Raw genomic sequence first — 27,071 nt, forward strand, 5'->3', positions numbered from 1 at the left:
TTGTTTTCCCTTCAATCATAAGAATTTCTAAAATTTAAAACTTTGTTGCGTCTTTCAACAAGCCCTTCATTTAAAAGAACAGCCTATATAATTTCCAGGAAAGCAAGTTTGCTGACTAATCTGAAAAACTGGAAGTTGTGAAGTTGTTTTTTATTCTATGCCCCAAAGAGATACGTGTAAATCCAAAAAGGTACACTGCTCAGAGCGTGTTAGTAGAATTTCATGAGAGAAGGGTAGAAAGGCACCCACACACCATCCTAGAATACATCTGGTTAATTTAGCCTCCACTTGATTAAACATCAGTAGAATAAATTGCATCTGTAGGGAGCCTGACGAGGGTTGGATCATGACCTGCTTGTACTCCTGTGATTCAGTGAGGCGTTCCATACCGGCCAAGAGAAGTGAAGGGCCAGTGACCTACCTCCAAGAATAGAAGGGTATTTTCCTTGACTGTCTACACCCATCAGATCCACTACATAGTTCTTCCACACACCACCATGTGAAGGGTCCCAACCTCCCTGATTCAGAAGCCAGATGAGACTCAGAGAGGGGAACTTCAGTGCCCACGCTTCCCTTCCTCTTTGATCTCTTAAAGACTGTGGACAGTTAGATTGGCCCCAAAGCCAGTAGTTTTGTTTGCATTTATTCTAGCACATTGCTTATCCCCACAGCCTAGAAAAGAACATGGCACATGGCAGTGGCTCAATAAGTATTTTTTGACAGGATGTCTTTTCACCCTAAAACCATGATGTATGCAGCCTACTTGGAGGAGGCCCAGCTCTGCCTTAAAAGCTGCTATTACGGTATGAAACGTGACTCCATGCTTGCCACCAAACCACAAAGAACCATACATTGTCCTCCAGAGGGCCATCTGGGTCTGGAAAGAAATCCTATCAAGGTTTAAATGACTGAAAATCAGCGCCACAGACTGGCTGGAAGAATTCTGCCTCAGTCTACAATTCAACTCATGCATCTTGGGTTTCTCGTTTGCCCTCTAACTGGAATTCAGGCAGGATGTGCTCCAGCTCTTGACAGCGACTGAGTCAGGGCTCCTCCATTCTTCCCTGGGTTTGCCTTGCGGGGAGTTAGAAACCCAGATTCAGTACCAATACTGGTAGCTTGTTCTGACCAATCCTGATTCTCAGAATTCTCATTGTTCCTGTTTCATGAAAAACTGCCAATTTCATCCTCTGCTCTTTGGCTTATTTGTGTAATTTTCTATCTGCGGCCGAGGCCTAACAGTTGAAGCGCTCCCAAGGGTTCTTTTGGAGACACTTTTTGTGTTTTATCCTCTTGACCTAAGTGGTCAGTTTATCTATTTTATCCCTGACCTAAGTGGTCAGTTTATCTATTTTTTTTTAATTACAAAGGGAGTGATGTTTTAAATGTACATGTTAAAAAATATATATATACACAGAAAAAATTTTAGCAAATAATTTTTTTAATGACCCTTCTCTGTTCCTCCCACTGCTACCAGAAGGAATAGATTTAAATAATGAGTGACTGTCAATTAGGCCAGAAATCACAGGTTAAGACTGAGAACAGGAGTGGAGTGATCCTTGACCATCAGGTTATTAGATCTGGTTTCCGGAGGGTGGGGGGGCCGTGGTGGAATCCTCGCTGCAGTCCAGAACCTAACCTGCTAGAAGGGAGGTGACTTAATGTGACCCAATAATCCATGTGAGGCATGGATTATCAGAAATCTGATAGCAGTGTCCTGTGCCCCAATTAGACAGGAAGCTAAGTACTACTGGGGAAGATGAAGCTGATAGCTGCAACCTAGTCCTTCTTCAGAATCACATGCTAATTCTATGGCCCCAGTTAAGCAGAGGCATGAGTCATTCCCAGAATCAAAGACACAAATTATCTAGAGCAGCAGGCTTGAAACTCACCATGCGCAGATAACCGGGGGCCTCTCCTTAGTCACAATCTGCAAGGTATAGGATGCAGAAGACATGGATATTTTCCCTGTCCATTTCTTCATAGTTTCTTCTGGCTTTCTACATCATTCCTACATATTTCTTCATAATACTTGGCATCTTTTGGACACGCACCATCTACATAAGCCTACATAATAAATCCAATGGAAAACCAGACTTGTGCCATTAATTTGCAAAACAAAAGCTAGTTTCCCATGATATGGGGATGCTCTCATCCTCAAGAAAAAGGTCTCTTTTCTAGCCTGTCACCAGGGGAACTGAGAGTTTAGCTTCTCAACAACAAACAAAGCAAGGCGTCCTCTTTGATGATTGCTACCATTATCATCTGGAAACATCTGTTTTCACAATTCTTAAACCAATGTATATCCTGATCCCAACTTCCAAATCTGTGAAGTAAAAAGTAAACAAATGAATTGATACAAAAAATGGCAAGTGTGTTCCGACACTAAATCCAGAGCCACTTAAATACATAAGATCATAAAGGGAACAATTACCCCAACCTATGTCCCCGAACCAGGGAATGAGTGCAGCCAGGGACAGAGTGACAAAAAGGACTGTCCCTGAGTAACAAGGTCATTCCCTCCGGCACCATAGCCAGAGGGTTAGTCACCATGTTTTTATCTCTGGCCCAGAAACAGGACACACAAAGAGAGAGCTGCAGTTTCAGTATCTACTTTCCAGCAGCAGGGGCTACCTTCGCTTAGAAGCCTTTCCTGGGGAGTTGCTCACACATCAACAATATGAGGCCAAAGCTTAGACCTGGAGGAGAAGGCATTGAGACACGAAGTGTCAGGATGGAAAAGCTGCTTTGGAGTATGCCTGTGATCCTAGTCTATGCCATGCCCCACCTCCTTGTGCTGGTGGGGACTTCAGCGTGATGGGCCAACAGCAGGGAGGGGAGAGATGAATACTCCAGCAGACCACTGATATGATCTGCCCACTCACAGCTGAGATGTCCCACATAAATTCTGAGAGCACAGCCCAGCCTCAGAATTTAACCACAGAAACAGTCCTGGCTCTACTGCTCAAGGAAATGGTCTCCAGTCTCACACCAGCCTTTAAAATGACCCAAAAAAGTCATTTTAAATCTATTCACCAAACAGAGGCTTCCCGAAACCACAGGCAGAGAAACTCAACATTCAGTTATAGAAATAGAGGCTAACGTGAGGTCTCCTTCTGGTCCCCAAACTGGGACTGAGACACACGAAGATTTACAGTCATTCATAAAAATAGGTGAATTCTTCCACCTAGAAATGGACCATCTAATAGGATATGGACAAACACTCTGGGTGCATGGGTGGGATAATACTTAAACTTTTATTAATGGCCAAGGAAGAAATCTAATGTTTATTAGATACCTGAATATATCAGCCTGGCTCTAGGAGATTTTCAGAACTTATTTTAACTAATTCCTATTTTAGAGCTAAAGAAGCAGCCTCAGAGAAGTCACAGTTAAATACTTAGTTTCTTCATTTCTGCCCTAGAAAATGCATTGTACGTGAGCACGGAAGAAACCCTGGGGTGAACGTGAACTCAGCTATGATCCTGGTTTTGAGCTGATGTTTAATCATTTGGAGCCACATGGCAGCACTCAAATCCCTGGTGCCCAGGTCATACATTTAGAGCTTCCAGGCAGTTCTCATCATGATGATGAAATACACATCGGTGTCAGTGGAAGCGCTCACCCCAGCATAGTAGTTCATAAACTCCTCGGGGGTCACCTACAGTGGAAAAGTAAGAAACGAAAACAAAACTTTGCTTCTCACCATTTCAGTGGAGGCCCATCTCCAGGACCTGTAAATGGGAGGGAAATTTCAGTCAAGGAGGCTTTTTAGGGACACAGCTGAGGAACAGATCTAGAACAAGAGAAAAAGTGAGGTTGACGATGGAGTGAGGGGGTGGCCGAGGGGGAGAGGGGAAGAAAGTCTTGAAAATTTCCAAACCAACCTAAATGGAAAGTGAGATACAGGTCTTGTCTTCCTTTAAGAGCAGAAGCCCATCTGTTCACGTAAGCAAGGCTGAAACTCAGAATAAGAAACAACTTTTCTTTAACCACAGTGAATACCGTCTTTCTGTGACACGTCAGAAACATCACCTCGTGTCCTTGTGTCAAGACAAGAAATGTTTTACCTTTCAAAAAATGGAGCTCGGTCTTATGGGTAAGGAAACAGATTTCTTGTTAAACACTCCTTGGCTTCATGCTTTTTTAAGATACATATTACTCATTCTAGGCACAGAGGAAGTTAAAAAGATACCCCCTGCTCCATGCCCCCTTGGGTTCTCTCTTCTCCCATGCCTGTTTCAACTAATATTTTTATCTGTGCTAGGATTTTACTTTACTTTCCTTCCAGAAAAAAGAAAAAACTGTTACCAATTTATTCTTTAAGAGGTGGAGGTGAAACGTACACTCTAATTCAACCATATTGGCTAACACAATTGGTTGATTGAGGGAAATAATTGTCCTCTGGTTTGATCTCTATAACCAGTGAATGTAGCCCCAAGTATAGACTTGCTTATGTGGGAGAATGCAGACACAATAATGATGGCTGTTTTGGAAATTTATTGTTTTTCTAGTTAGCCCTCAAATTTCAGTGTCGTGAGAGATTGAAAACATCATCACAAAAAGTGAAATCCGTAAACAATTCAAAACCCCTTTCTAGTCCATAACAGCAAACTCCTCTCCCACCGAGTCTTTGGGAACACAGCTATCTCTTCCAAGAATCACATAAGCTGAACGACCCACTTACTTTTTTTGCTGAAATTATAAGTGAACAGAGAAAAAAGTCTCAGGATCCACAGTTCCCTCCCTGTACTGACCTCTTCCACCTGTCTGTCCCCCCAAAATAGCAAAAAGTAGTAGGAAGATAGGCGTTGAATGGAGCTACTAATTGAGCTGCGCTTATCAGTGTCTGGAAGTAGAATTAAATAATATATGTACATAGCTTTGGTAAAAATTAGAATACCATTAATGTCTCTTTTCTTGCATTTCTTTATTTCTGTCCTCCTTTGCATTCCCCGGTTATCCAACCTTAAGCTCCATCTGGAGTTCCTTTATACTGACAGTTCCTTGTGCACTTAAAATGATTCAACGTGGAAAAGTGTGAATCGCATATCACTTTTCAGAAACATTTTCATTATGTCTATTAAATGGAATATCCCTGTAAAGTCCTTGGCACAATGGCTGGGAGACAGTAAGCACTCAATAAATATCCCTTAGATTCATAATTATGCTAAGTGAGGTTCCTGTGCATAATAAATCAGGCACTTCTGGATCTTTTAGAGGCAAGGATCTCAAATACAAATGTGAATAAGAGTCATTTGGGATACTTATTAAAACTGTAAATCCTTGAGCTTCAACCGTTCCTCCCACGCCCAGCCAAAAAAAATCAGACTCTGCAGTTCTTCAGGGTAGCCAGCAACCTGCATTATGAATCCATTCCCCAGATGGTGAGCATGCACAGAGCTGGGGATTTATCCAGGGTCTGTGAAATTCAGGTGACATCAAATGCTGTAACTGCTAAAAACCCCAGTAACCCTTACAAGTATTTGAGAACCTAATGTGGCTTGCGAAGGTAAATGTCAAAAGAAATGGGGTGAGAGCTTTAAATCAACTGAATCACAACAACTGGCTACTTTGACTTGGGTTAGAGAAAAGGGCAGCTGAGGTTTCCCCAGCAACGAGGAGGAACCACCTGCAGAAAAGAGGTAAATACACCCTGGGATCCCATGTAGAGTTGGGCTAATTTGGGGAAATGGCAGTTGACTCTTTTTCCACTGCCATCTCAGAGATCAAAGGGCAGCCATATGGGAAGAAAACATACGGTTCTGCTGTTTCTGTCCCTACGCGTTTGGCTGCCCAACAGAATCTAGGCTCCTTTTTTATCCACCTCTGCAATCACTTCAGGCTAAAATGAAGGGTATTTCTCTGTCCCTGGCAGGAAAATGTCAGCAGAAAGGACAGAAAGATCTCCTTCCTACCCTCTTCTCCCCTCACTCATAGGACTCACCACAAAGTTTCATGGAAAAAAAAAATTGGGGGAAATTCCCTTCAGGATGAGAAGGCTTGTTTCTTTCTACCATCTCTGCTTCCAGCTCACTGTCCCACTAAGTCCTTCCTGTGTGGCCAAGGGGTCAGGAGTAACCCTCCCCAGGGATCTGCCTCAGCCACGCAGAGAACTCCCTTCCCCATAACCATAACCTTCAGGACACCTCAGGGCAGAACTGATCTTGGGTTAAAAATCCCATTCCTGGGCTTCCCTGGTGGCGCAGTGGTTGAGAGTCCGCCTGCCGATGCAGGGGACACGGGTTCGTGCCCCGGTCCGGGAAGATCCCACATGCCGCGGAGCGGCTGGGCCCGTGAGCCATGGCCGCTGAGCCTGCGCGTCCGGAGCCTGTGCTCCGCAACGGGAGAGGCCACAACAGTGAGAGGCCCGCGTACCGCAAAAAAAAAAAAAAATCCCATTTCTGGCTGTTGATAAAAGACAGAGGACATTTCCATCTGAGCCTAGACACAGTTATGGAGGAATAATTCCTTACCCTACCAAGTGACACATTTGTAACTTGAAGACACCAGTTATTGGAGATGCGTGGTTGCTTTTGTCCTTAAGTTCACTGGAGTTTAGAAATGTGAGTTCATCTCAAAGCCCACCAAAGATTAAATCAAAGTGAATTCTGTTATCTGGCATTCCCTTTACTGAACACTTCCCTGAAATGGCATTTCCATGTAGCAAAGTGTGATGACAAATGATGCTCGTAAGGGTGTATGAAAAAGGCATGCAGCATCCTGAAATGCTCTGTGAATCATGTTCTCTAACATTGAATTATGGTCTCATTTTGAAGTTAAATGTATGTTATTATCATCAAATTCCCTGGAATTAGGCTAGCTGTGTATGGTACATACGGCAACCATGAAATAGAACATTTAACCAAAATACCACAGTCTTCAGGTGATGGGTATTTAGCTGTATGTGGTTCCCCTACCAATATATGTGCGCACACACACACACACACACACACACACACATTTTTACTACTTTTGTTCTCAGCTTTCTAGATAGTCACCAAGGAAACATTTTACTTCTATTTATAAAAAATATGGTATAAGTATTTTTAAGGTTTTGGGCCTGTTTCCCATTTACACTTACAGATCGGATAGAAGAAATTTCACTAGATTAAGCTCTTTCACTCACCACTCCATCTTTGTCATAGGGTGAGTCAAAGTTATCCAGAAATTTCCGGAACACTTGCTCCTCTGTCCATTCTCCGTTTTGGTACTTCGGGTGGTGTTTTGCACTGTACACCTCACGAAGGTCTTCAATTGTTATCACGCCATCTCCAGTCTTGTCTAACTTTCTAAAAGCTTGCATAATTACCTCTTTTCTGGCTCTGGACATTGGAGGCTAGATACGTAGGAAAAAAACACATATACAGACATACACAAGCAGATGAGCTTTTCCTGTGTCATCTGTGATGAAATATTTTATTCCTTTCAGTGACGTGCAATTGTTTGTGTGCTGCTAAAGGCTGTGCATTATGACTGCTCCAAAAGATCCCTGAGCCTGCACTCGGTCTCCTGCCAGCCTCCCCCATGGTGTGCTAACAGCTTCTGAAAACCAAGCCTCACAACAGCCAACCCAAACCACTCGAAAGCCAAACCCAGTAGATACGGTGATTCATGGGACCACTTACTCTTAATGCGAGAAGAAGTTCATTAAAGTCTATTGTTCCATTTCCATCTTTATCAAACCTCTGGAAAAGCTCTTCTGCCTCTTCCTTTTCCATGACCACAGCATAATCATTTAACCCTTTCACAAATTCTTTGAAATCAAGGGTTCTGTTGTTATTGTCATCCATAATTCGAAACACTCTGAAGATAAAACACACATACAAAAGAAGAAGAAAAAACACAGAGAACAAGGTGTAAGAATAAAGATTTCAGAAGAAAACCACTCTCAAGGTTTTTCTGAAGTAAAAGACAAGTCTTAGACTCTTCTCTGTACCCTCCTCCCAAATTTGGTGAGCCTCTTCCCAGTCTCTCAGAAAAGAAAACAAACCTTTAAAAATATACTGTATGATTCTAATTATATGACATTCTGAAAAAGGCAAAACTTATAAAGGTGGTAAAAAGACGAAGGGAAGGGGAGAAAGATTAGGTGAAGCACAGGGGATTTTGAGGGCAGTGAAACTACTCTGTATGATACTATAAAGGGAGATACAGGACATGCATTTGCTAAAGCCCATAGAACCTCACAGTACAAAGAGTGCACTTTAATGTGTACATTAAAATTAGTTAGGAGTTCAGGGGATCCCAGGAAGGAATGCAGACCGTGACAAGAGAATCTAACTGTTGTTTAAAAGTTTGAGGCAATCTCACTGAAGGGGGATGGGGAGATGAAGATGCCGACTTAAGTAACTCTGGAAGCGAGTAGAGTTTGTAAGACTAAAGACGAAAAGAACTGCACTTAACCTCTGTACTCTAGTTGACAAAGGTATTTCCTGTGGAGATATGAGTTAACAATTATCATATTGCTATACGGGTACCATAGCACTGAACAATTAAATGAATGGCTGGTGGATGGTGGGAGCCTGGCTTCTCACTGTTGGAATGGGGATTTATAGCTAAGCTAGGGCAGTAAGCTAGAAGGATCTGATCCATGTGGTAGAGGATTGAGTTGGAGACATCAGTATGAACTCATGTTATAAACATAGATGATTAATATATAATGTATACATGATTACATACATATATACATATACATACATACATGGGTTAGTATAAACACATATATTTCCTTGTTCTAGCTAAGAGGACCTGGAAGTAACAACCCAGTAAGAACCAGCACATCTAGAGCCTAGATCTTGGTTTCTAATACAATTCTCCAGTAAAAGTATCTGACTTTCTTGGAGAAATCTCTGATTCTAGAATTGGGGCAGGAAGTATGCAAGATGAGACTGGAGCACCTTATACCAGAAAGTAAGGGGGAAAAAACTCTACACTGATGGGGATACATCAAAGGGACACAGAAGCCAACTGAAGAGCTCCCAAGGCCAAAACTGGAACAATTTGAGCAATAAGTAGTGTTCAATTATAAACCAAAGTATAAAATGAATATCCATGAGTTAATATTGGTTTAAGTAAATGATTGAATAAATACATGTGAGAGGAGAGACGTTTCTCCTGCAGAAGAATTTCAAATAAATTATGTTCATTCCCTGTCCTGAAGGAGCAAAGCCTACTCCCCACACCCTAAGTAGGACTCTGCATAGAGACTTCCCTTTAAAGAGTGCAACATGGAAAGGCAGCGGGGAGAGTAACTCTACACGGGAGAAGCCAGACAGGCACTGCCTCAGCCAGGTGACCAAGGTCAACTTCAGTAGGGATAAGCCATGTTGATAGTACGCATGCATCCGTGATGTGACATGATGAAAATGGCACTCTACTTCTGTGGTCCTCAAAGAAACAAAATCCCAGTCTAATAATAAGAAAAAAAGGGGGAAGGGGCAGCCAACCCTTGAGTTGAGGAGAAATTTAGGAAAGCGCAAGGCCAGTAAAGGCGAGGTGGCAGAGGGCACGTTCCAGCAAACGGCCAAGGATGAGACGGTGTCTGTTCACGATAAACTGGTTCACGGTGGGAGGGCTGGTAAGGGTGTGGGGTGGAGATGGCATAGATGGCAGGAGGCATTCAGTTGAATGGGCCAGGAAGTGGACCGTGGGTGGTGGTCATGAAGGGTTTGCACCGAGGACAAGAATGTGGCCCCAGGATGAAAGAGGTAGAGGGTGGAGTGATACAATATTAAAGGGAAGTGGACTGGTCTTCCAGTTGGACTGTGACAGCCTGGCTACAGCCTGGGCTTCTGACAGAGCTCAGCTTGGTCTGAGATTTGGGGGACTGTGGAAAGTGACATTCCAGAGCTCAGTAGAAGTGAAGCCTGCCGCAGCCTCCAGAAGGGAGGTTGGAGGCCCCTGGCATGGCATCCTGCATTTCCCTAACATATAACTCTCACACCAGGAGGATTCCCATTTTTGTGGCTCTCAGTGTCCTGAGTCCAAGTCCTCCATGAGTCCAGCGGAAGCCTTGTTCACCCATGAATCCCCCAAGATGTCACGATGCCTGGCACATGGCAGGCACTGGATTTAGTCTGTTGGAAAGAGATAATGCTCAGGACCTGCCCTCGGGAGGCTTACAATCTCTTTCCACTCGGGTTTCTCAGTCCTGAGGTCTACTCCCACTCTCAGAGAGCCGGGAACAGAAGCTGTTCTCCTATGGAGCTGGGGGAATCCCATGGGCAGTGAGCTGTTGATTATCTGACAGGCAATTCCGAAGCCCCTGGAAGTGATGGAGACACCACTGCTGCAAGTGGAACTCCAAAACCTGCAACTGCATCTAAATCAGTATTCCTTCCTCCTTCTTCTAATTCGGCCCCTAATTTCTTTAAGATTAGAGAACTTTCCATATTTATTCACACCAAACCTCTGACCCTAAGCTCAGTGAACACTTCTATAGCATATCCATTTCCTTTTCTGGGCATGCAGAAGGCATTTCTCAGCCTCTCCTGAACCCTGCTGGGAGTTTGGGGTTAGTAGGTGCAAACTATTACATGTAGAATGGATAAACAACAAGGTCCTAGTGTATAACATAGAGAACTATTTCCAATCTCCTGGGATTATTTGGCCCCTATTGCCACAGTTTTAGGGAGTGTTTCTCTCATTGCCCTGCTAGGTGTCTCTAATACCTAGACACGCTTCTACCTTCACCTCGAGTTGTCCCAGTAGCTGCACTTAAGAACCAAAAATTGTCACAGGGGACCTCAGAGATGAGTGCTTCCAAACTCTGCATTTTACAAACAAGGAGCTGAGAACCCAGGAGGAAGTGAGTGAGTGCCCGAGGCCACACAGCCAGAATTCGCCTCATCTGGCTGCACCCTGCTTTCCTCCTCCATCTTCCCACCACCCACAGGCCAGGTCCTACCTGCCAAGTTCTTTGATGCCCGCGGAGCCCCTGGCTAGGCACTGCAGGCGGAGCCTTTCGATGGGGTCAGTGGCCGTGGTGAGTTTCTGCTTGGCCTGGATCGCCATCTCTCAGTCGTGGCGTGCCGTCCCCGCCATCTGAGAGGGAATCCATTCGAGTCAGCGGGGCTCAGGCCTCCTCGCCTGCCTCTGACAGGGCAGGGTGACCACAGTCTCGCTGAGAAGGAGATTCACAGCACGCTCTCTCATCCACTTCACGAGAACCTTCTCAAACCTCCCAGAATTTCCAACTTTCAGCTACACCAACTATGTCCTGTCATATTTATTCCTTGCTTGTCTAGTCCTGAGAACCTCTGATCTCTGGCCTGGACAATAGTTTTAAACATACAGCCATCCCCGATACACTTTCATCTTTCAGAAGCACTCCTCCCGCCATAAAAAATAAGTCTCATTTCACCAAACTCTTTTTGAGCCAATCTTATATGCTTCATTCTTTTATTTAGAATTTTCCATATTCCCTTTGACTCCAGGTTTAATATTCTCCTTTTTTGGTCTAAAGATTAATTTTTGTTGCTTCTGTCTTCACTGAGATTCTCAGTATTGGGCCTTGATGGTTCCTACCAGTAATTAGTATGTTTTCTTGTATTAATTGGTTAGTGCCCATTAACACCTAACTAGGTTCTCAGCACAGAAAAAAGGTAAGTAGACTCTCTCTCGTGAAGAATAGGTATATCATTTTTCTACAGTTTGGCTTTTGTGTTTTAAATATTCAGAAATAAGTGAGAGGATAGATGCAGGGAAGCAGCACCCCCTGCGAGGTCTCTTGAGCAACGCAACGAACTGTACTGACCCTGCAGCCGGGCTGGGGCTCTGAGAACACGCACAACGGTGGAAAAGCCACACGCTGGGAGCCTAGAGACCCGGGATCTAGGCCTGACGGCAACGCACTCCCGGTGAGGTCGGAACAAATCTCAGGGCTTCCGATTCCTCCTCTGTTAAATGAAAGGATTGGATTAAATGACCTTTAAATTCCAGCCCTGCTCCAGGAACACTAATCTTCTTATGAGCCCACTGACCCAGTAAATGGGGGATTCTAGAAATTTCTTTTTTAGGGTGAGCTGTGAATGAGAGGAGCAAGAGAGCTTGACGGATGTGCAAAAGAGCAGCATTCGGGGTGCAGAAAGAACTGGTGTTAGAAGGCTTCTGCCACTGACTCCGAGGCTCCCCTCTCCCCCCAGCCCCCCACGTGCTGGCTCTTCATCCATCAGCGATGGCAACCCTCACACGCTCGAAGGCTGCTGCCTCCAGTACAATCCATAAGGTCTCCCCACAAAGTTCTCGTTATTTAGAGAGAGGGAATCTCAGACTGAAAGCCGAGGCCAGAGCAGATGGTTCGGGGAAGCACAGCCACCCGGCAGTTCCCTCCTCCTTGCCTTTCACAGGGATGAAAAGGGGAGCGGCTCTTCTCAGGGCTCTCGGACGCCAGGCCGAGAAGAGGGCTTTGCCTGTCTAGGCCCCAGCGCTTTGCTCCACATCGGGAAAAAATTGCTCCGCCTGAAGTTACGTGAACCGTTCTTTGCTTCCTCCAGCCCTGAAAGCAGAGGTTCCCGGAATTCCAGAGATGGGTTGCCTTTCCGGCAGCACTAACTTCCTTAAAACCTGAGTTCGCCTGTTACTGCTTTGTCACCTGATCTCAAGGTGACAATTCCCAGAGCTTGTCCCCAGCTTCCAGCCCTGACTCCACCCCACAGAATCCCTCAGCTGCACCCAGAATCCTGTGCTCAGGATTCACGCGCGAGGCCACCGGTTCGCTGTCCGGCCATCTTCCACTCCCGCCCTCGTGGTCCTGGCCTGAGGCATCCCTGGTCCTGGCCCTCTTCGGCAACCAGCCCCGGCCCTCCCCTCCCACTGTAAGAGCAGCAACTAGGGACGCAGCCCTCACGTGCCCTGCTCATCCTCTAAATACACCGGGGACCTTGTGTCTTTCCTGCCCCTCCCCTTTCTCAGCGCCACTTGCTCACTCGTTGTCCCAGCCACTCTCCTCCACATCCTTGTTTCCGCTGCCTCTCCCCTGCCTTTCCCACCCTCCTCTACCTGCCCTGATTTCCCACACCAGCCACAGCAGCAGAAAGGGAGTGGAGAGGGTGGAAGAAAGTGAGGTCTGCCTCCCGGATCCGAGAGACAGGGCCAGAGAAAGAAGCCCTCTTTGAAAGCCTTCAGGATAATGTTAACAACTTCAATCGCTAACATTTGTCTGCTCCCACTGTGTGGTAAGCACACATCCAATCCTCACAAAAACCCTCTGAGCTGAATTGAAAATAGGGACTCTGTTCACAGCAGCACCATTCACAAGAGCCAAAGGGTGGAAACAACACAAATGTCCACCCGTGGACAAATGGATGAACAGAATGCCGTGCGTCCCTACAGAGAAATATTATTCAGCCACGAAAAGGAAGGAAGTACTGATAGTGGATGAACCTCAAAAACGTGATGCTCAGTGAAAGAAGCCAGACATAAAACGTCACATATTGTATGATTCCACTAAGTCCCCTACATCCGAACAAGTTCTGTTCCAAGAGCGCTTCGTAAGTCCAATTTGTTCATAAGTCCAACAAAGCTAGCCTAGGTACCCAACTAGCGGTACTATAGTTAGTACTGCACTGTATACTAGTTAGTACTATTGGCTATATAGTACTGCACCGTAATAGGTTTACAATACTCTTCACACAAATAATCCATACATAAAAAACAAACACTAAAAATAAAACTTTTTTAATCTTACAGTACAGTACCTTGAAAAGTACAGTAGTACAAACAACGGGCGGCATACAGGGGCTGGCACGCACGTTCACATCTTTGAAAGTTCGCAACTTGAAGGTTCATATGTAGGGGACTTACTGTATATGAGCTCTCCAGAAGAGGCAAATTCAGAGACAGAGCACAGATGGGTTGCTGCCGAGGCCTAGGAGGAGGGGGCAATGGGGAGTGACTGTTCAATGGGGACAGGCTTTCCTTTTGGAGCGATGGCACCGTATAGCTGGTGGTTGCACAACAGAATGACTGAACGGTACACTTTTTAATGGCTGATCTTATCATATGTGAATTTCATCTCAATTCTTAAAAACGCTATGAGCTAATTACTCCTATGATCCATAGTTCACAGGTAAAGAAATTGACAAGCACAAGAATCAGGCGATTTGTCCAGGTCCCACGGTCAGTGTGGCTCACAGAAATTCACACACCATTAGGACTGTAGGACCCTGAAAGGTCATCGAGTGCCACCCCTGCCTCTGGCGACTTGAAAACCAGGGCTTGTGTTGGTCAAGGAACTTGCCCCCAGATCCTGGCCAACAGTGAAACTCAGGGCTTCAGACCAAGCAGGGCTCTTTGTACTCCACCACCTTTGTGAAATACTACAGAAGCATCTCAAAGCACAATGTGATGGCACCCACGCAGAGGAGAGCAGGGTGGAGTCCTGGAAAACACCCCACCTGACCCATCTCTGCAGCCGACCCTACCCAGTGACCATGCAGCAGTTACCTCTGGAGTCTAATCTGATATATCCAGGAAAAAATTACATTCTCTCCTGCCACCCAGCCTATCATGGTACTTGAAATGCCCATGTTAACTACCCTTTTTAATCATTTAATGACCCAGTTCATCAACAAATAGCTAATAGTTATCATGTGATATTTTCAAGGCACCAGTTGGAGCAGATTACTCCAAGAAGCAAGCCCTTGAATGAATAGCTTAGAATCGTAAACTTGAGTACTTAAGTCCCCTAGTTAAGCAAGGCAGGAAACATAAAATTTGCTAAGAACTGGGGGCTTTGGAAGAAGGAAGGATGGGGTAGGGTTTTGGTGAAGAAAGGCCATAGTCAGAGTTTCTGAAGTTTGCACGAGGGCACCAGGGAAAGAGCCTGTTCCCAAACATATGTCACAGGTATCACAGCACTGAACAACCGTCCCTGATTCCAGAAGACCCTCTCTGAGCACGGAGGAGCCCGCGTGGTGACATCAGAGCTCATCCAGGCGGGCCTGCGCAAAGCAGGAAGGCGGCTGCCCTCCGATGCACGTGGCTGCAGCGCCACCTCGTGTTGGCACCGCGTCTGCGCAGGTCCCTGGGTCAGGCACCAGTTCGGTCCATTCCTTCAACAGACGTCTAATCAGTGCGGGGCGCTGTGCTAGGAGTCGGGGGAAGAGGGAGAAAGACAGACAACGCTTACAGCAATCCCACAGCTGAGCCGCGGCAGCTCAGGAGAGGCGGCTAAGCAGCTTCCTCAAGGTTTGTCTGAGGAGGAGCTGATGTCTAACCTTTAATCCTAAAGGAGGTGGAGGTCGTCCAGGTGAGGGTCGCGGGGATAGGAGAAGGGAGAGCACGATTTCCCAACTGCTAAGGCCAAAGTGAGAGAGAAAGGAGTATAACGAGAGAAACGCAAGTATTTTAGTCTGACTGAAGAATAGGGGTGTATGTAGGGGCGGGGGTAAGATAGAGCCGTGGAGGCTGGGAGGAAATTTGGAAAGTGGAAATTCGGAGAAACGTGAAACTGGGCAGGTAGGTCAGCAGGCATCAGATCCTCAAGATGCTGAGACATCATGGTAGCGAGTCTGGATTCTGTACTGAAAGCAGCAGGAGACCACAAAGGGTTTTAAGTAAGAGGGCGACAATTTGTACTGTAAAAGACCCCTCTGGATAAAGTGTGGAAAATGAACAGGAGGGTGGGACAGGCTGACCAGTGGGAGGTGAAACCACGCTCGTGACAACGAGGTGAGAGGTCATGCTGCCTCGAAGAAGGTATTGGCGGTGGGGACAGAGAAGATAAAGAGATCCGAGATGCAGAGTAACTGCCCGGGCAGCGAAGGGAGAGAGGTCCCAGGGGTCCACACAGAGCTCTTGCTTACCGCTCCCCATACCCACCCCCGTGAGGCAGAGACCTGGAGATTTGGGGGCACATGCCGAGTGGAGCCGCCGGCAGCAAAGTCAAAGGAGACTTTGCGGCAATGGGCACCAGGCCTCCTTGCTTTGGACCGGGTTAAGGCTCCTTCATCCCACTGTCCTGGCGCGCAGCTGCCTGCCGCTGCCAAAGCTCTCTGCCTGGTTTTCGAGAATCGTGTGGAATGGGTTATGGAAAGCTGAACGTGCATGGAGGTCTGTCTGTTCATGATTCTCGGCGAGGTTCATGGAACTTCTCTTGCTTGAATTCAGAGAAAATTTTTAGCGGAATCTTTGGGGAAGAGAGAAACTCTCAAGCCCCAGGCAGCACTTTTTTGGGTTTTCTTTGGTGACCTCTAGTGGTAATACGCTGAATTACATCCTCCCTCCTTCTCTCCTTCCCTCCTCTCTCTCTCCCCCTCTCTCCCTCTTTCCCTCCCATCCCCTCTCCCCCTCTCATGGTGGGTCGAGTGTACAACCAACAACCAGCAACACAGAGGTGGATCTTAGTTACAACAGAGCATGTTTGAAGGCAATGATTGAGAAAATTAAACCATCTCTACTGACTCCAATCCATTCAATAAACTGGTTATTACTATGTGGTAGATGGCAAAAAACAAACAGACAAACAAAAAAAGTGGCTCCTCAGGACGTTTCCCCTTAGAAAGTGCCTCTCTGGAATAAATATTAGATCCCAGTGCTCAGAGTAGCCTGAGACTGAAATGAAAGATTTAGACGGTTTGAAGAGAGACGTGGTTTCTGCAGTGGAGACTGGGAAACCCCAGGAAAAGTATAATGACACGTGTGTGTCCATGTTGTTGACATCGTGAGAGTTCCCTCACTGAACCCAGCTGAACTGTATTCAACTAAAGAGACCCTTAGCACCTCTGGCTATGCGAGGGACTGTGCTAATTCTTCAGGTGATATTATAGAGCTGTGGTTCCAAATAGGTATGATCTTGCCTGCTAGGGGACATTTGACAATGTTTGGAAACATTTTTGGTTGTCACAACAGGGGTGAGGGACGCTACAGGCATCTAGTGAGTAGAGGCCAGAGATGCTACTAAACATGTGAGGAGAGCCCTTGACATTGAAGAATTCTCCAGTCCAAAATGTCAGTCATGCTCAGGTGAAGCCCTGCTGTAGAGAAAGACCTGGGACCAGCAGGGGTGCTGAGACCAGCATTGAAAAATAAAGATGCCCACCCTCCACCCCAAACACAGCAAATTAGCATCTCTAGGTGTGAGTGCTGGGGATCTGCACTTTCACGTTTCCAGATGGTCTTAACTAACGCACACCAAAGCCTGAAAACCTCAGCTGTAAGAGACACCAAGTCACCCTCGAGTGGCAGTAGCAAGACCTTGAGGGGAAAGGCTAGAGAAAAGGTTATAGCATAGCACAGGGTAAGAAGCAGGCATGAACAGAGGACAGGAATGACCATTATAACCATGCCAGGGACCAAGCCCTCGCTCCATGCTTTGCACACATCAGCACGCCAACTCACATGGAGGGTCTTATTGAATAGAAGTCCCTTGCCTGAAAATGTACCGTGAGACAGTGGCAGAGTCAAGACTGATCTCCACTTCTGTCAAAGCCGCCATGTTCAAGAGCTACGGCAAGGGGCTGAGAAATTGCTTTGGGAATTCAGAGAAGGACTACGAAATGAGATGAAGAAGAGACAGGGCTTCAAGGAAGAGATCCCTTGGAGAGCTGAAAGGATTTCATGGCAGAGGAGGACAGGGGACAGCAGTGCAGAGCAAAGCAGGGCACTCATGGGTCCTAAACAGGACCCCTCTGTCTCACCTCGGGGTCCTTGCTTGTAAGGCTCAGTGTAAATTCCCTCTGGTAGAGATGAACAATTTCACTTAGTCCTTTCCTTTTAGAGCTGTAGTGTTTACTTGATTGTTTGCTTGTTTTAAGTGATGTGTGAGGTGGTTTTCTTCCCCACAAATTATTTTTAAAATTATTTTTGCAATGTATGAATATATGAAAAATCTGCTTTTTGTTTGGATTGCCAACCTCTGCATAAGATTTAAAATATGACAGTATTTAATCTCTCCTTTAATGACGTAAGTACACTGTGGAGATAAGATGTCATTGAAGTCTGGCATCTTACCAAATTTTCTCTGCACAGAAATACATTTTCTCAAGATGTTTAAAACTCATGCTTCAGCTGTTGTCTATATGCAGGTTTCCCTAGAGCCCATGTCTGATAAATCATAGTCTTTTATTCTTTCTTCCAACCTTTGGAATGTGAATTAATTCCTTATTTAATGTTTATGATATGGCACAATTTAAGAATAATATTTCATAAATATTATCATTATAAAGTGTTTAATTCACACATCTTCTTGAAATTTCATTTTATAATCATCCAACCAGGATTGAGATTAGGGCTAGGTAAGGTACATGGCTGGGGCACAATGTTTAAGGTGACCCTCAAATCTCAGGATTGTACAGACATCAACCTTGTACTTGCTCAAGGCTGAGAGTGTCTCCTTAAATATTTTGCCCCAGGGACCTACCTTGCCTCACCCTAGTTCTGGTCTTGAATTCAACATATATTTAATATTTATTGAACATCTATTGTGTGCCACACAACAGCAATGAGTGAGACAACCAAGGTCCCTTCCAGGAGTTCACATTCCTCAGGGTAGTTTTAGCTTTGTTGAATTTGAATTACAGTTGATTTTCCAGAATTGCCAACTGGCTGATTCCAATCTTTTTTCTCTGCTATATTCCACTTTCAGTTGGGTGGCCATGTCTCTCCGGCCAAAGAGACTTAACCAAAAGTGTTCAGGGCTCTGGGAGAGCTCTCCCATCTCTTTTGCCTCTTCCTGCCTTAAACAAGAATGTGGCGCCAGGAGCTGTGACAGGCTTTCTGCAATTGTGAGGAAAGGGCCAAGGGAATCACAGAGATATCAACTTACAGCCCTAACATCACTGAACTACTGAACAGATATAACCAACTACCTGACTCCACACTCCTGTCATGTGAGAAACATAAGCCCTTATTGGCTTAATACATCGTTGGTCAGGTCCTCTGTTACTTGCAGCCGAAAGTATTCCTAACTGGTATAACTGGCAAAAGCTTATTCCTGCAGTGTTTGGGTTGACCCTAGATCTCTACCTTTACCTGGGTAAAATAACTAGCAATCCAGTGTGAGGAGAGTCTCAGCTTCCCCTGAGAACTGGGAGAAAAGGTGAAGTAAAATTCTTCTCTCAGGAGAATTTCATCAACATTTAGCAGCTCCTGCTGCATTTTGGGCTATGAAAGCACGTGGGGAAAACTGCCTAGCATGATATTCAAGGACCCATGTAACCAACACAGTGTGATACAAGCCCAGGTTAGATAAACACAGAGGCGCCAGGGTTAAGGGGTCCTTGTCAGAATGAGCATCCCCTGGGAATACCTGGAGGTAGAAGCTGTCTTAACAGCACTCTCCTTGCTGTCTCTTTCTCCATCTCGCTCTTCCCCTCTGCTCTGCCTTGAGTCTCTGGGGGTTTTACCAGGAAATTACTTGCAATCTATTCTGAGTCGGGCAGCCTGCCAGATCTTAAAGAAGCAGAGTAAGAAAATAACTAAACTACACAAAGGTAAGCAAAGCTTTGGCTGGATTTGTGTACAAAATGCAAATAAATAAATAAATAAACTTTTCTTCCAAACTCCCTAGTTTCTATGATTACACTCTTAGAACCAGCCATGTAACTTCCAAATATCCCATTTTTCAGGTGCCATGAGGTCTTGACCTCAGTGATTTCGAACCCACTACAAAGACAAACCCCAAGTGTACATCTTCGTCCACTTTTAGATGGGAGTAAAGCCTCAGCTCTGACTACCATTTGCCATCTTGCAACATTAGTCATCAAAATCACCTACTTAATAATTATTTTACAGTCACTTAAAATGTTCCTTTTGGAATCATTTGTCTATTTAATGTTTATTTAGAAACACTTAAAAACCCAGTTAATTATTTGCAACCTGCATGGTCTTAATTGATACTTCCAGAAAACCAAGAAGTGTTAATGGATAAAAATTCAATGTCAGAATGCCAACATCAGTGTAGGGATTGTGTCCAGCTACTCATAACAGAAACAGAATAATTTTCTCTAAAAGTGGTAGAGGTATACTTTCATATAAAAGAAGTCTGGAGACAGTTCAGGTAGTCATCAACATCTCAAGAAAATACTATTTTTTTTTTACCTTACCATGGTTTTTTTTTTCCCCTCAAAGTTGCCTAAAGTTACAAAATAACTACAGCAGCTCTAGCCATTACATCTACACTCCAGGCAGCAGAAAAGAGAAAGGTGTGAGGGCAAGAAGAATGCACTTCCCAGCTAAGTCAGCCTTTTGTAAAATGGTTCCCAGAAGACTCCACCCAACTCCTTTCACTTAAATCTCACTGGCCACTCCTGCAAAGGAGGCTGGTTCTATGGTCTCAATGTTTGTGTTCCCCAAAATTTGTACAATGAAATCCTAAGTCCCAAAGATGGTAGTTTTAGGAGTTGGGGCCTTTCGGAGGTGCTTAGGTTACGAAGGCAGAGCCCTCATACATGGGATTAGTGCCTTACAAGAGAAGCTCCAGAGAGACCCCTCACCCTTTCCACCACGCGAGGACACAGCAAGAAGCCATCATTGTACCAGGAAGAGGGCCCTGACCTGACCACGCTGGGGGCCTGATCTTGGACTTTCCAGCCTCCAAGACTGTGAGAAATAACTGTCTGTGGGTCATAAGCTACCCAGTCTGCAGTACTTTGTTACAGCAGCCCAGATGATCTAAGACAGCTGGGAAACCTAATTTTAGGCTGGAGACTTTGCCATCCTCCAGGTTTCGTTTACAAAGAGGAACAGCCTGGCAGAAAAAAATAGAGTCCTTCCAGAAAGTAACTGTGTGAGCACTTCTAGATCAGCTTATTCCACAACATCATCTGGAGCCTGAGAGTTTTGGAGGCATTTGGAGCCGCCAGACCACCCTGGGGGAGAAGACTAAACCAAGTCCTAGGAGCAGACGTTAGCACCTTGGCGATTTCTCACTCCTCAACCTCTGTTCTTCCAAAATGAATAAGATCACCTTAACACAGCCAGTTATCAAGGACACCCGGAGTTTAGGCAAACATAATCTAAAATGAACCAGACCTGGGGACATCAAACCACAGCCCATAGGCTGAATATGCCCCTTCACTTAGTTTTAGAAATAAAGTTTTAGTAGAAAACAGCCACACATGTTTGCTTACGTGTTACCTGTGGCTGCTTTCACCCTGCAACTGCCAAGCTGAATAGTTGCAACAGAGTCCTTCTGGTCCACGAAGCCTGAACTATTTAGTATCTGGTCCTGTACAGAAACAGCGTGCAGCCCCCTGGGACCACCCAAAGATATCATCAACTGCAAGAGGGGACAGTTATCGGGCACGGGCTCTGTCAGGCTCTCCGCTAAAGATGTAGCCTGTGTTTTACAAATTATCCACTATCAGTTTGTTTAGAACAGAAAATGTGTCTGGTGCAAGGTAACTTTTGATAATAATTCTGATAGCTTACAAAGTGCTTTTACATGCATTAAAGGGAACTCTTCCTATTTCACAAAATAAGGAAACCGAGGTACAAAGAGATTGAGGGGTTGTCCCAGTTCAGACGTAAGGAGCAGAACCAAAGTTCTGAGTGGCATCTTCTGTGCCTGCCACTTCTCCAAGGGGCTTTTGTAAATCACCCACAACATTTCAAGAAATATTCATTTTTTTACACAAGGAACCATGTAGTCACCACAAGTCATTCATATATAAAAACTGAGACAAGCTTATTAGCAATATTGCAGCCAAAGCACACTTAGTAAGAACAACTGACATTGTAAGTTACTGGAGAGCGTTTGCCTATGGCTTTCTTCTATGTGAAGAGCTCTTTTTGAGGTCAAAGTCAATGATAGAGGTGATACACAAAAAGAAGAGTTTCCAAAGAAAGTGAGGGCATCTTTAATCCACCTCTCAACCAAGGACAGCCCTGCTTACTCAAATGATGTTCTACATTGAAGTATCTGGAAAACCTTGTTTCTATTTGACTTCAGGTTTTGAAAAGATGTAGGGACACTGGAGGGAAAACAAGATCCCGGATGACAATGGAATTATGGCTAGAGATGTATAAGAAAATCTGCTCCAAAGAATATCATGAACGTTGAAAATGTTCATGGACATTAGGGTGTCAGGACAAGGCAGCTATGGTCCTTCCTCTAACACGGTAATCATCCTGTAATACTATCTTCTCCCAAATGCCAGCTTGTTTGTTTCTAAAATATAGAAAACTGCTTCTATGAGCCTTGATTTTTTTTTTAATATACAATACTGTCTGAGACCAGAATAAAAACCAAAATTTTACAAGGAAAATTCAGTAGGGTAAAGTCTATTGAATTTATCAATTAAAGAGATGAAAGCAATAGCTGAAACCAGGAACTAAACGCCCCCCTCCTTGCACCTGTGCACCCATCACCACCACAAGTTACCAGGCAAGGCATGGCCCTCAAGACCAAGAGCTCCTGCCATGCAGAGACACACAGTCTTTCCTCAATCCCTTATTCCTCTATAAATTTCCTAATTCTCCTCAGTCTCTGAATTATCTTCACTGCTGAGCTCAATATTCTGTTTGCCCAGCCCCTCCCCTGACCCGTTCTCCAGCCACATCTGTGCTACAGGAGGTTGACCTCTATGAACTGCATAAACCTGATTTCTTTGTTTTCAGGCTTCCAGCTGGATTCCAACCATGGGAGGCACCAGCAGGAGATCAGAGGGCAAGAGGAGAAAGCGTGGTCTTCTCTCTGCCAAGCCACAGTTGTCAGTGACTGCAATCTTCCACCAAAGGCAGCTCTTGTTGAGATCAGATAACTGTTCCTCCTCCTGCCACCCCAGGTCCAAGGACGATTCACCCTCCTCACTGTGGCAGCCCTGGGGCATTTCCTCATCACTTATCTAAGTCCCTGAGCCCCATCCACATTTTTGTAAATTGTCCTTCATTAAACTTTTCTGACTGAGCCGTCCATTTCCTGCCAAGAGTGTGACTGGTACCTGAATTTGTATAAGGACCTCTAATCCAGCAATCTTCTCATAGGAAGATACTTCTCACCCCAAATGCTAAGTACTAAGGATGCATCCCTCCACCTCTACATCATGACCATCCTCACATCCATCTTTGAAGCACAGCCCAGCTTGACATCCTCCCTTTGTCCCTCTTTGGCTCTGTCACTTCCTAAATCACTGAAACTCTGCGTCCTGCCTCACAGACTTCCTCTCTAACCCAAGTAGCCCCATCAATCTGGGAAACCTCAGAGCTTATCTAGACAGCCCACCCAACATGCAGCCATGAGGTTCCTGGAGGTCCTTGACTTCTACCAACTTCATCTGCTCACTCTTTTCATATGGCTTCCGAAGATCCTCTCCTACATTCTGTCACCAGTCAATGCTAGTCTCTTCTCGAAGTTCAAAATTCAACACCTACTTTCTTTCCACCTTTCAGTTTCATTCTTCCAGCCATAGATACATGTGACCTTACAAGACCTCTAGACTCCTGACCCTGCATTTTCTCCGCAGCCATTTCCTACCTTGTTTTCCTTTCCGGACCCATTTCCTTCCCTCTCCATTGTAGACACCTTAATACAGCATTCTGACCATTTCTAACCTGCGCCTTCTTTCTCAGCCCTCCCTTGTCAATCTCCCACACTGCCTTAGGAATGCCTAACTTGGCTCAATTTGTCTACATGTCCTCTCCTTAAAGGCAGGCTATAAAGTGCGTCTGAACAAACCCACATGCCAGGGTGAACAGGTGCCTTCAGAAACATGCAGCTCTACTCTTACATGACATTGATTAGCTTCTTCTTCCAATCTTTCCAGAGGCTAATTCAAACCTTTGCTACTCTCCTCCACACCTTATCTTGAAATTCTTAGTAAAAATGGATCCACCAGATATGAATCACTCATACCACTCTCCTCCAAGTCTACAAAGGTGTTTGTCTCTGAGACTCGACTTTGTCCTCCCTCTCCCTGAGGGAGTGCTGAATTTCCTCCCATTGAAGGATAATCACCTCACCTACAGCATAGATCCCAACCTCTCCTGGACCCTCAGCCATCAGGTATGCCTTTCCTCCTCTCCACCAATTCCCCCCTTTATTTATTTCTGTACTTGCAGTGGATTTTATTTTATAATTATTATGTTTAAAAACCTTTAATTTTTTACACAACTGTAAAGATTACACTCCATTTACAGTTATAAAATACTGACTATATGCCCTGCGTTGTACAATACATCCTTGTATCCTATCTTACACCTAATAGTTTGTACCTCTCACTCCCCCATCCCTATATTTCTCCTCCCACATCTATATCTATAACCAGCTCCTCCCTTTAGTTCATGAATCTGCAGTGGTTCCTCAACCCTAGACTCCTTCTAGCTATCACCCTTCAAAGCCAAACTACTTGAAAGAGTCTCAGTTTTTTACTTTCTCATGTCCCATTCATACTTCAGTCCACTGCAGTCTGGTCTCCACTCTGTCACTCCAAAGAACATACTCTCAGGACATCATTGCCAACCTGATTGCCAACTTCAACAGTCACTCTTAACCCCTATTTCACTTTGCCCAGCAGTTGACTCTTATGATAATTCATTCCTCCTTCTTGAAACTCTTTTCCCTCAATGTCTATGAATCTAACTTCCTATCTCCCTTCCTCTCAGATCTGACCTATTTGGTCTCTCCCTTGTCTTCTGCCTGCCTTTTGAAATGTTACTGTTTCCTAGGATTCAGTTATTTATCCTCTTCTCACTCTCATAAATCCCGTAGCAATCTCAGCCTTATCCACCGTTTATCACAACTCATCCCAAATGTTTATTCCAACTCATCCAGTCTCCTAAGCTTCAGAGCCATATTTCAAATTTCCACACAAAACGTACACTTTAATGACCTGCAGACACTTCAGGTTTAATGTTCCGGAACCAGATTCATCATCTTTTCCTCCTTATTCCTTGCCTCAGGAAATGGCAGCACCATTTTCCCAAGTCATTAACTGAACATTATCCTAGACTCCTTTTCACCCTCTGCCTTGAATTACCAGCCAATTCCTGTAAATTTTTACCATCTTGATGCCTCCTGAATCTGTTCCTTCCCCTGCCTCCTTTGCCATGGATACCACCTTAATCCAGGACCTGGTCCTCTCCCATTTCCATTACTGAAATTACCCCTTAGCTGGTTCCCTGCCTCCAATCTAGCCTCCAGGTGACTAGCAGAGTGATCTTTATAAGATGGAAATCCAAACTTCATGCTCTAAGACCCCTTGGTGGCTCCTGGTTGTATACAGGTAAAGAGCAAATGTCTTAGCATTTGATGTATACATTGGCCCTGCCTATCTCTCCAGCCGTTTCAACTAATCTCCACCCCTCCAAAATCTATTCTGCATCTAGACGCACTCACATTCCCCAAACACACCATGTTGTTCTGTATCTCTGTGCCTTTGTACAGGGAGTCTAATTTTCAGGAACACCCTCCCTCCCTTGTCGGTTTAGGGAAGTCCTACTCTTCCCTGTAGAATCACTATGGTTAAGCCTCCTATAACCTCTCTCTCCAGAGTAAAACAGCTTGCATCTTCCTTTGTATAATCTGTGCAGAGCTCACATACATCCACATTGCACTATGACATAACTCTTTGCTTTCAGGACTGCCTCTCCTACTAGACTAAAGGGTCCTTAAAGACACAGGCTGTATGCTTTGTGTCTCCTTCAGCACTTAACAGAATACTAGCAGACTGCTACTTACTGGAATGAATAATTGCTATTGTTATTAGATAATTACTATTTGAATATAAATACAAATGAACGTTCACAATTTAAACCTCACTATTTAAAATGCACAGTTACAAATTTAAAAGATTTCTGTAGTTGTAAGATTTTGAGGAAAAAATAAGAACTTTATAAAATAAGAAAGAATTCCATTTTCTTAGTATGGTTTAACTATGCCCCAGACTGGAGGTAAGTGAGGTGGACACCGTGATAAATGGTATTGCAGTTTCCTAAGGTCCTTCTCAACTTCATGATCAATCCAAGCAACTCTCTAATATAATTTTTAACATGCTGTGTCAGTTTAATAAGAATTCTGATTCTTATCTAATTCTAAGTGGTCAGTTCAGCAGGCAGGGTTCCCCAGAAATAGCACAACTTAGAATGTTAGGTAAACCAAAGTCTGAACCAAAGCTCGATTTTTTCATTGTTTTTTGACTTGGAGACATTTAACCTTCTTGAAGCTCACTTTTATCAATGGTCTTACAGGCTACTTATAGTAATTCACCCAGACACTTCACACTTAAGTACCCCGTACATAGTGACTGCTCAGTGATGGTTATTTCCTTCCCCTTTACTGAAAGAAATTTATTTTTGTACATTTTTATCTGAGTACCTCTATGCAAAGATGACAAAGGCTTCTCCCAGTACCAAGTTATTTCCTCCCTAGACAGACAGCCAAGAAGGCTCATCAACTTTTTGATTTTCTTTTTAGAAGGTAACATCTACTGTCTTCTTTCTTCTTTAGCTAAAATGAAACAAAAGTGATCAAATCAGTATAATAGATTAAAACTTTGATTTACCTTGAATGGTAACCTGTTGCCAACAGTTGCTTTGAACTGAAACTATGGACGCTCCCTTTTGCATCTGGGAGGACCAGTCCCCTCCCATCCCCCTTTGCCTCCTCCCTCTTACCTTCTGTCCTCACACCTCCTGGTCCACCCTCTTCCTGCCAATTGGATGTCTAGGAATCACTGCTGCAAACTTACAGCCTCATTGGCTCAGCTCATTGTCAATCCCTATCCCGGCCCTGCCTCTTCTCAAGTTTACACTTCTGTTGCCTAGGGAATCCAGTGACTGTGAAAACCCAAGCTGTTGGCCTTAGGAGAGAAGCCAACAGGGAGTTGGCTGGCAGTTGTTTGGTTTCTAGAAGGACACAAAACTTGCCTCCTAGGTTGTATAAGATAATGTCCAGCAAATTCTCTTACTTCTTTAGGCAACTCTTCCCTGCCCTTCTGTTGTCTCCAGATGGCGTCTAATTATCAGGTAAGACTTAAAACCACAATACACGGGAGCAGGCAGGTATAATTACAGGTGATTCAAAGTCCTCCCTCCTTCTCCACAGCCACACACTGATAGGATTCATTTCCCACTCTTCCCATCCTTGGTGTCTTCTTTTCACCTTTCTCCTCTTTTTTTTCACTTCTCGT

General features: G+C 44.7%; 1 protein-coding gene across 1 annotated transcript; it reads right to left on the reverse strand.

Moving 5' to 3' along the window:
- Positions 1–3,332: 3,332 nt before the first annotated feature.
- Positions 3,333–26,514, reverse strand: CAPSL (calcyphosine like). The gene is made up of 5 exons (XM_029218896.1): positions 26,445–26,514; positions 10,910–11,046; positions 7,629–7,806; positions 7,130–7,339; positions 3,333–3,661 (listed from the first exon to the last, which is right to left on the reverse strand). The coding sequence occupies exons 2-5, from the start codon at positions 11,014–11,016 to the stop codon at positions 3,560–3,562; spliced, it is 597 nt and encodes a 198-aa protein (XP_029074729.1). The 5' UTR covers positions 11,017–11,046; positions 26,445–26,514; the 3' UTR covers positions 3,333–3,559.
- Between the last annotated feature and the right edge of the window lie 557 nt (positions 26,515–27,071).

The sequence above is a fragment of the Monodon monoceros genome, unplaced genomic scaffold (assembly GCF_005190385.1).
Source record: "Monodon monoceros isolate NGI ecotype Baffin Bay Population unplaced genomic scaffold, NGI_Narwhal_1 Super_Scaffold_12, whole genome shotgun sequence".
NCBI classification, from domain to species: domain Eukaryota; kingdom Metazoa; phylum Chordata; class Mammalia; order Artiodactyla; family Monodontidae; genus Monodon; species Monodon monoceros.